The following is a 9,726-nucleotide window of genomic DNA, read 5'->3' as shown; positions in this document are numbered from 1 at the left end:
CATCCCTGTCACATCCCTGTCACATCCCGGCCTGCTGTCACCGACCCAGGGCCCGGCTCGACCCGCACCGAGTGAGAGTTGTGACTCAGCCGCCCGCTGGCAACATCCCTATTAATAGTGGGCTCTGTGAAAATTAATTAATCCAAATTAATTAGGGGGTTGGAAGGGCCCGAGCGCTCCCCTTTAATCAGTGGGTATTTATAACACGGCAGCCCTGGCACGTGTCCCACATTCCCACAGGGACCCCGAGCAGGTCCCGCACCCCAGGGGGACCCCAGATTGTCCCCAATGTCCCCAACCTCACCCGCAGCTGTGACAAAGAGCGAGGCTGCGGCGAGCAGCCCCCCCGGGGGAAACACACGGGAATTTGGGGTCCCAAAGCCCCAGGGGAGTTTTGGGGAGCGAGGGCAGGGAGGTCCCCGGGTTGTGCTGAGCCCTCGCTGCGCCGCTCCGCGGGCACGGGGAGGCTCCCACGGGCTGGGGTGGCCCTGTCCCCACCCTGTCACACCAACTCACGGGACAGGAATTGGCTTCCTGCAGCCCCATCCGGCCCCGGGATGACGGGGGGACAGGGCTGGGACATCCACAGAGCCCCACGTCAGGGGACCGAGATGGTCTCTTGGGAAAGCGGCGGCTGAGTCAGGAGCGGGACAGGTTTGGGGTGAATCACCGGCCCCGGAGCCAGGCGGGCCCGTGACTCCCCGGCCCTGGAATTCCGGGAGCCGGGATGGGGTGAGGAAGGGGCAGAGGCTGCGGTGGCCCCACAACAGGAGGGGGACGTGGGAAAGGCGCCTGCAGGGTTTTTGTCACCCCGGGATCCCCATCGGGACCGTCCCCACGGGCAGGGGGTGCTGACCCGGCCTCGGGAACCCCGGCATGGCCAGGAGGGGACCACAAAGGGACCGCTGGAACCATGGAGGGACCGAGGCCATCTGGGGACAGGGACCGAGGCCATTTGGGGACAGGGACAGGGACCATGGAGGGACAGGGACCATGGAGGGACAGGGCCCGCACAGGGACTTGGGCCACACAGGAGCAGAGGACCCTGTGTGACAGAGTGACCACGTGCATCCCCCAGGGAGGGGTCAGTGTCCACTTCCACATTCCTGGGGCTGTCCACAACCTGTCAGGCTTGGGGACCGCAGCTTGGGACGGTCCCTGTGGCCACCGCGGTGTCCAGCCCGGCAGTGGCCCCTGCTGGTCCCATCGGGGCTGCTCGGAGGGGCCGTGGGGCAGCAGCAGGTGCCCAGAGCCACCGCGGTGTCCCCAGCCCGGCCACCGCCGCTCCTCCCATTCCCAAGGCCGGGGATGGAAAAGGCTCTTCCAGAGCCCCGGCGATGGGATGGGGAGACAAGATCGGCCCAGCCCCGGCACCGGCAACTGGAGCAACTGGTTTAGCTGGGTCAAAGTGGAGCAGGGGAGTCGCGGTGGCTGAAACCTGTTCCAAGCTGTGTGTAAAGCTCCTGGCATGTCCCTCGCTGCTCCCGCTTTGGAAAGAGCTGCTCCTGGGAATGTGCCAGCCGGGCGTGCTCCGGCCCGGCCGCGGGCTCCGGGACACCCCGGCAGTGTTGGGGTTCAGCCTGGGGCACCTCGGTCCTGCTGTCCCGAGGAGTTTGGGGCTCTGGGAATGCGCGGCCGGAGCCCCGGGAGCGCTCGGGAGCTCCGGCCGTGGCAGTGTCCGGCGGTCCTGGCTCTGTCCCCTCTGTCCCCGCCTGGCAGGGAGCGTGGCCCGGGTTATTTTTGGGGGTGGCCTGGCGCTGTCACAAGCAGCTGCTGCCCCAGTGACGTTCCCCGAGCTGCCGAGCCCTTCCGGGGACAGGGACACAACGAGTGAGTGCCACCGGGGACCCTCCCAGTGCCCCCATCCCCAGGCTCGGGATCCGGCCCCTCCCGGAGCTCCAGACCCCCCGTCCCTGCCCCACACCCCAAAATGGGAGCTGTGGCCAGCCGGGACCCCCAATTCCAGCCGGGACCCCAATTCCAGCCGGGACCCCCAATTCCAGCCGGGACCCCCAATTCCAGCCGGGACCCCCCACATCCATCCAGGACCCCTTTCCCGGTTTCCCCATTCCCAGGGCGGTGGGGAGGGGGCCTGGCCCCACAGGACCGGCAGTTTTGGGGTCCCCAGGCAGGGCCTTCCCCAGCCACGGGGACAGGAAGTGCGGGAGATGGAAACAGAGGCAGCAGGGTGTAATTAGCCCCAAATTAGGGCTGGAAGCCGGCAGGAAGAGCCCGGCACCACCCGGCTCTTGTGAAAACTCAGCTCCGGCTTGAGGGGGGTCCCAGCTCCCGCGGGGGGAGCTCGCAGAGAGGGGGGAAGGAGGAATTTGGGGGCTGAGGGATTTGGGGGGCTGAGCTCCCCAGGGATGCCGGAGCCGGGGAGGCTGCGGGGGTCCGGCCCGGGCAGATCCGGGGCCGTAACGGGATCCGCGGGATTATCAGCATCACCCAGGCCAGCTCGGAATCCGGTTTCTTGGCCGAGGCGTTGCTGCAGCAACGTCTGGCCCGGGATTGTGGGGCCTTTTCAGCCGGACAAGAGGCCTTTGAGAGCGCGGGGGGCCCCGCGGAGTCACCCGATAGCCCCCGCCGCTCCCCCCGGGCCCCGCTGGCTCCCGTGGCGAGCCCGAGGACACCGGATACCTTTATCGGTGGCGGGAGCGGGGCTGGCGGCGGGTGCGGCCCCGCGGATGCGGCCCCGCGGCGCTGACAGATGGGGGATGCCGCCGGTGACACCGCGGGGTCACGGCGTGGCCAGCTCGGTCACCCGGGGGTCCCCGGCGGGGATTGACCCCGGGGAGGGATCCCGCTGCCCGTCCCGTCCCTCTCCCCGGTTTTTCCGCATCCCGGAGCATCCCGGGCGTGGCGAGGGGAGCCCGGGGGTGGCACCGGGAGCCCCCTGAGGTGTCCCTGTCACCCCGTCCCTGCCCGGGGGCTCCGGGGGTGCTGCTGCCCGGGGCCACCCCGGGGGCTGTGCCCCCCAAAGGCGGCCCCCGCGGGGGTGGCCGGCGGTGCCAGCCGGGCTGTCCAGCCCCGGTATCGGATCCTCCCGGAGGGAGGGGGCTTGGAGCTTATTTAACGTGCCCGGCCGGGCCGGGCGGGCGCACTCGGAGCACGGGGAGCTCAGGTGAGCACAGGTGCCTCTGTCCCCAGCACCCCCAGCCCCCGGGAACCCCCCCAGACCCCCCGCTCCTGCCCACAGGGGGGCGGGTGGTGACATTCGGGGTGGCCCCGGGACAGGGGGGGCTGCCGGGTGACGTGCTGGGGGTCCCGCAGCCGCAGCCATGGGATCGCAGCTGGAAGGGGCCATGGAGACCCTGATCAATGTCTTCCACCACTACTCGGGCAAGGAGGGCGACAAGTACAAGCTGAGCAAGAAGGAGCTCAAGGAGCTGCTGCAGAGCGAGCTGGGATGTTTCCTGGAGGTAACTGGGACCAGTTTGGGGGGCTGGGGGTCTCCCTTTCCCCCCTTCCCTGGGGGAACGGCGGCTGCCCGGCCCCGGGGCTCACCCTGTGCCCCCCCAGACCCAGAAGGACGCGGGGGCCGTGGAGAAGATCATGCAGGACCTGGATGAGAACGGCGACGGGGAGGTGGATTTCCAGGAATTCGTGGTCCTGGTGGCCGCCCTGACCGTGGCCTGCAACACCTTCTTCTGGGAGAACGCCTGACGCCCCTGCGGCCACAGCCGGACGAGGGCTCCCAAAATCCAGAGCTCCCCCCCAGCCACCCCCCAGCTCACCCCCTCCGCTCCCCAGCACTCCCCGGGGATCCCGCTGGGATCCAGCTCCACAATAAAGGCACCGACCCAGGCCCAGGGCTGTTGTCAGCTCCTTCATTCCCAACATCGCCATTCCTGCCCCGTCCCCCTGCGAGTGCCCCCAGGGAATATTCCCACTCTGGGGTCACGGGGAAAGGCCACCCTGGGTCATCCCAAGAGCTTGGAGACACCTCGGGATCCACCCCGGGATCCACCCTGGGATCCACCCGGGGCAGGGTGACCCCGGGGTGGGTGATCCCGGCCGGTGTCGGGGTGTGGGACACGGGAGCACCGGGCTTTGGGAAGGGGGTGACAGGCTGGGACTCGCTGCAGGTGGCTCCAGAGGCGCCGGCACCGCGCCCGCGGGGCTGGAGGAACCGGTTGGGATCTCCTGGCCCAGTGGGATGGGATGGTGGCCAAGGGCCCCACCAGGGCCACCAGCGCCATCATCCGCCCGCCATCCCGGCTCGGATCCTCGCTCGGGATCCTGCTGGGATGGACAGAGGGAAAGGGGCTGCTCCCAGGGATGGTGGGGTCAAGGAGCAGCTGGACAGGGTCCCCAAGGACACTGGGAGTGTCCTGGGCCAGGGGTTGGACCTTACAGATCCCTTCCAACTCCACAATTCCATAACCCCCGGATCCTCTATGATCCCAGGAGTCATTATTTTGTGATTCTGTAATTCCGATGGTCCGTGACGACTCCGTGGCAATGGAATTGTCGATGGAGCTGATAAAGCCGACACGGCATTCACGCCCCCGCAGTTCCGTGGGGGATTCCAGGGTTCCATGGCTCCATGGCTCCCGCGGTTTTCCTGACGTTCCCTCCAGAATTCCATGACGAATCCATGGCGACATCGCTCCCTGTGACGTCACGGCCGCCCCACCCCGATTCCCGCCAGAACGTTCCCGCCTCCCTTTGTCCCGCCCCTTTCCCCGCCCCCTCCGGGGCTGCACCAACCACCGCGCAGGGGCGGGGCTCGCGCTGCAGTGGGCGGGGCCGAGCTCGCGGCCGCCATTTCGGCGGGGGCGGGAGCGGCGGCGGCGCCATTTTGTCGCGGGCGGCAGAGGGAGAAGCGGCGGCGGCGGCGGGAGCGGGCGGAGCTCAGCGCCAGCCCCGGCCCCGCGCCGGCCCCACACCGGCCCCGCACTCACCCGCCCGCCCGCCGGAGCCACCGGAGACCTGGCGACCGTGTGCTTCGGTGAGTGGCCGGCGCGGGGGCGGGGCGTTCCGGGGGGTCCCCTCATGGCCCGGGGGGCCCCCTCAGGGTCGGGGCTTTTCCCCCTGACCGGGCTCCGGAGCCGAGGGGGGCGGAGCGGGTTTGTGGTTTTTTTCCTCAGGAAGAAAAGCGCTTTAAAAGCCACTTCAAATAGAAAAAGCCGCTCTGTGTTAAAATAAAACGGTTAAAAATAATTTAAGACAGGAGTAAGGCTTTCTGTTGTCTCGGTTTCTGCCCGTAAATCCTCTCAATAAAGCGGTTTTTTGAGGGTATTACAGAGTGAGCGCATCCCGGCCGTCATCCACCCATTAAATTTGCTGCTAATTATAAATTAATTAATCGATCTGCAGAGCTCGGGGGCTGGAGCTCAGCATGTTTCTGTAGCATCCAGCACATTTAAATCCAGGATTTAAATCCCTGCACCGAGGGAGGTGAAACCTGGCTGTTTTTAAAGGATATTACGCTTTTGTAGCATCACCTTGGAATTTTATTCCAAATTTTATTCACTGTGACCTTAAAACTGGGGCTTGTACCTTGTTAATAATGAGAACATTGGAAATGTGGAGGTGTCTAAAGGCACTTGGTTGCCATTTACAGCTGGATTTCTGTGTTATTACTCAAAAAGGGTAAGATATTCACTGTAAAAAGATACTTTATTTTACCTTCAGTAAAAATGTAACTCCCACGTTTATTAAACCAGGTAAAGGGCTAGAAAACATTAAAAATACAGAAATACAATACCTATTACCTGCCTCATTCTTAATTCTCTCTGCACAGAACAGAGGTTTCTTAATGTTCCTCATATAAATATGTAATGATCGTATAAATTTAATAATTAATAATTGTATAATAATGAATTATTGATTTAATTAATAATTTATTTAATTTAAATAATATGTATAATAATAAGTTGTTTAATAATTGTATAAATTTTTGTTTTCAGTTCTGGTTTGCATCTTTGCTCTGAAGATGGCATTTGGTTGCCATCTTCCTGCTGGGTTTTTGTATTATTCCTTGTAATATTGCTGAAGCATTCACTGTAAAAAGATAAAATTTCGGTAAGGGGGAAATAAAGGAACTCCCTGATGGATCAAAACTGGAAGAGGATGAAAAAACATAAAAAATCCCAGAATCAGAACTGAAAAATTCTGGCAGGGGGCTAAAAATCACAGAAAATAAATTAATATATTATGCATAACCTGCCCTAACCTTGATTTCCTCCACCTAAGGAGTCAGAATGGAAGGGATTTTTAATTTTGAAGGGTACAAACGTGCAATAAAAGTCTGAATTTTCTCTTTTGGGCCCTGTTTTGCAGATTCTCTGAAGATGGCTGCACAGTCAGCACCGAAGGTCGTGCTAAAGAGCACCACCAAGATGTCTCTGAACGAGCGGTGAGGAAGCCAACGGCACCTTCAGCTCCTAAGAAACCATATTTTTTATTTTTTTTTACTTAATTCTCACTATCCAAATCCAAAACCCACCGTGGTTTCCGCCCTCTTTTAACCTCGTCGAGCGAGCGGGTGCCTCCACACCCGCCTTACCCTCCGACCCCTGCGGCACGCAAGGTTAAAAGGGCCAAATTCCGGAGGGATTTCTCCGTGTTTTTAGTGTTGATTCGCCTCCTAAATCCGGTGGGATGTGTTGTAAGAGCAGAGACCAACCTCACACCCTCCCTGTCTCTCCCACATGTTTTGACATTGGTATTTTGGCTCTGCCGCCGCGCCCCAGGGTCCCGCCTGCCCGGGTGGGCTCTGTAAGAGGCCGGCGGCGGCCCCGGAACCGGCCCGAAGGTCCTTCTGGGCCTTGTAAGAGGCAACAGCTTCGCTTCACCTCCATCTCTCTCTGTCCTCCGAGCTCTCCCCGTGGCTCATCCCGCTGGGTTTTCCCACCTGTGGCTCCTCCGTGACGACTAACGGGTGTCCCGCTGGGCACTTAGGGCTGGAACACGCTGGGACGGGGCAGCTTCTGCTCCAGCAGTGCTGCGGGGCGGCGTGGCCCGAGCTCGGGGACACCTCTGCTGGCTCATTCCCCCCTCCATCAGCCCAAACTCCGCGTTTTTTGGGGCGGGTTTTGCTCGGGGCGCCGCTCGGGAGCTTTATTCGCCGCCTGGCCGCGTGTTGGCTCTTCCACGGAGCAATTAAAACTGCAGAGCAGTTCCCCGAGCGGCCTCATTGCAGGAGAACCGTTGGGTGGAATTCAGGAGCTGCTCTGGGTGGCAGAATTTTGTAGAATTGTTGAGGTTGGAAAAGGCTTTAAGGTGATCCCTTCCAACCTGGCAGCTGGACACGGAGCGTGGTGTCTCCCCATCCGACCTCCTGGAATTTTGACACTTCTTCCCCAGATTTTTTTTTTTTGGGGGGGTGTCGATTTGGCTTTTGCTGTTCTGTTTCTCCCCTCCCCATCACGCCCATCCCCGCTTCCTGCTGGTTGTCAGCCCTTCTGCCATCTCTAAACCCACTAACCTCCGGCTTTCTCATTCCCACTGGAGACTTCCACCTCATTCCTGCCTCTCCGGTCCCCGCGGCCAGCGAGGGATCCGCGATCCCATACCTGCCACTCTTTGCATAAGGTTCATGGGAGCTGGAGCCCCACCCGAGCACCGTGAAATGCCGATAATTGTGTCTTTTAAGCTTTAATTAAACCCCGTTTTATTCGACCTTGAAGCTTCACTAACATGCTGAAGAACAAACAGCCGATGCCGGTGAATATCCGGGCCACCATGCAGCAGCAGCAGCTGGCCAGCGCCCGAAACAGACGGCTGGCCCAGCAGATGGAGAACAGACCGTCTGTGCAGGCCGCTCTGAAGCTCAAACAGGTGAGGGGAAAGGGCATTTGGGCCTTGCAGGATGTGGAAAAAACAGCTCCGGAAAGAGGAGGAGGAGAGAGGAAGGGGATGGAGGGTGAGTGTGGGGAGCTGCTGGAGGAGAGAGGGGGGCCCTTCTGGCTCCCCACAGCTCCCTGGCCGGAGGCTCAGCTTGGAATTGGGAGGAGTTTTTTCCTGGGAAGGGCAGTGCTGGACGTGCCCTGCGCTGGGGACAGGGTGAGGGTTGGATTCAGTGGTCTGGGAGGTGTTTTCCAACCTGCAGACTTGTGGGATTCGGTTAAAAAAAAGGTGTTGGAGAGAGTCCAGAGGAGGAACAGGAGGATGGAGGAGGAGGAGCCGCACCAGGAGTGGCTGAGGGCGCTGCAGCTGCAATCCCTGCTCCCAGGGGATGATCCAGGGAACGGCTGGAGCTGTGCTGGGGGCTTTAGGCTGCAGGTCAGGGAAGGTCCTTCCCCCTGAGGCTGGCAGAGCTCCTGGACAGCGCTCCAGGGGTGCACAGGGTGGGATTTGGGGTGTCTGTGCAGGGGCAGGAGTTGGCCTGGATGATCCTGATGGATCCCTCCCAGCTCAGGGCATTCCATGATCCCAAAACTGACATACCTGGGAGGGACTTGCAGAAGATTCCGGTTTTTCACCTCGGATCAGTAACCCGTCGTCATTCCCGGGGTTGTCGGTGTCGGGTGCTGGCTGTTGATGTCTCCTCTCTATTTTTCCAGAGAAATGGCTCATCCCGGGGTCCGGGAGCTGCCGAGCGCTTCACCTCACAGTCCCACGGCAGCGACAGTCGCTGCCGGTCGGTGCCAGCCCTTAAACATCCCAGGGGACCAAAAATTCCCGTGCTGGTGGCTTGGGAACGCAGGCCTGGCTTCCAGGCACAGCCCTGGGCTCGTTGCGCGTCGTTCCCCGCTCCCAGATTGCTGCATGACTCCTGTCCCTCCTCCCACGTCTTCTCTTCCAGAAGAGCTTGAAGCAACGCCTCGGCAAGAGCAACATCCAGGCGCGGCTGGGCCGGCCGGCGGGGACGCTGGCCCGAGGAGCCCTGGGGGCCCGGGGGCTGGCCCTGGGCCAGCGGGGGCTGCCCCGGGGGGCCCTGCGGGGCCGCGGCGCCCGGGCCATGATCCGAGGAGGGGTGGCGCTCCGAGGTGGGTGTCCCGCCGTTCCCCCCGTGCCCCAGTCCCTTTCCACGCCGCTCCCCGGGCTGACATCCCGCTGTCCTGGCTCCTGGCCGGCAGGTCAAGCCCTGCTGCGCGGCGGGAGAGGGATCGCCCCCCGGATGGGCCTGCGGAGAGGCGGCATCAGGGGCCGCGGCGGCCCGGGAAGAGGCGGCCTGGGCCGGGGCGCCATGGGCCGGGGAGGCATCGGCGGCAGAGGTGAGTGCCCAGCCCTCGGGAATAACGGGAGTTCTGCTGCCGTCCTTCCTGCAGCCACCACAACTCCAAGCCTGGAATTCAAACCCTGAATCCCAGGCCCGGTTAGGGCTGGAACTGCAGTGAAGCAGCCCCGGTGGGAGGGGAGGGCCGGGATCAGGCGGCGTGGGTCCCGCAGAGCTCGGGATGGAGGCGGTGACAGGTGCCCGGTGTTCTCCATCCCCGGTGTTGTTCTCCATCCCCGGTGACGGGTGCCCGGTGTTCTCCATCCCGGTGACGGGCGCCCAGTGTTCTCCATCCCCGGTGATGTGTGCCCGGTGTTGTCCATCCCGTTGTTCTCCATCCCCGGTGATGGGCACTCAGTGTTCTCGGTCCCCGGTGACGGGTGCCCGGTGTTCTCCATCCCGGTGATGTGTGCCCGGTGTTGTTCTCCATCCCGGTGACGTGTGCCCGGTGTTGTCCATCCCGTTGTTCTCCATCCCTGGTGATGTGTGCCTGTTGTTCTCCATCCCGGTGACGTGTGCCCGGTGTTGTCCATCCCGTTGTTCTCCATCCCGGTGAT

At 62.2% G+C, this 9,726-nt stretch overlaps 2 protein-coding genes across 5 annotated transcripts; both read left to right on the top strand.

Annotated features, from left to right (window-relative positions):
* The first annotated feature begins 1,723 nt into the window (after positions 1 to 1,723).
* On the top strand, positions 1,724 to 3,810 carry S100A1 (S100 calcium binding protein A1). 2 transcript variants are annotated; one of them, XM_015650261.2, is made up of 3 exons: positions 1,724 to 1,830; positions 3,274 to 3,422; positions 3,523 to 3,810. In XM_015650261.2, the coding sequence occupies exons 2-3, from the start codon at positions 3,282 to 3,284 to the stop codon at positions 3,664 to 3,666; spliced, it is 285 nt and encodes a 94-aa protein (XP_015505747.1). In that variant the 5' UTR covers positions 1,724 to 1,830; positions 3,274 to 3,281; the 3' UTR covers positions 3,667 to 3,810. The 2 variants fall into 2 exon arrangements, with proteins under 2 accessions (XP_015505747.1, XP_015505748.1); XM_015650262.3 differs by lacking the exon at positions 1,724 to 1,830 and adding an exon at positions 2,426 to 3,124.
* Positions 3,811 to 4,823: 1,013 nt separating this feature from the next.
* Positions 4,824 to 9,720, top strand: CHTOP (chromatin target of PRMT1). Of its 3 annotated transcripts, none has more exons than XM_015650264.3 (5): positions 4,824 to 4,954; positions 6,289 to 6,364; positions 7,638 to 7,788; positions 8,759 to 8,939; positions 9,030 to 9,720. In XM_015650264.3, the coding sequence occupies exons 2-5, from the start codon at positions 6,300 to 6,302 to the stop codon at positions 9,254 to 9,256; spliced, it is 624 nt and encodes a 207-aa protein (XP_015505750.1). In that variant the 5' UTR covers positions 4,824 to 4,954; positions 6,289 to 6,299; the 3' UTR covers positions 9,257 to 9,720. The 3 variants fall into 3 exon arrangements, with proteins under 3 accessions (XP_015505750.1, XP_015505749.1, XP_033375724.1); XM_015650263.3 differs by having other exon boundaries at positions 8,756 to 8,939; XM_033519833.1 differs by lacking the exon at positions 9,030 to 9,720 and having other exon boundaries at positions 4,849 to 4,954; positions 8,514 to 8,867.
* Positions 9,721 to 9,726: the final 6 nt, after the last annotated feature.

This window comes from Parus major, chromosome 25LG2 (assembly GCF_001522545.3).
Source record: "Parus major isolate Abel chromosome 25LG2, Parus_major1.1, whole genome shotgun sequence".
NCBI classification, from domain to species: Eukaryota; Metazoa; Chordata; class Aves; order Passeriformes; family Paridae; genus Parus; species Parus major.
The sequence above is the reverse complement of the archived record's forward strand: the minus strand, read 5'-3'. Positions and strand labels throughout refer to the sequence as shown.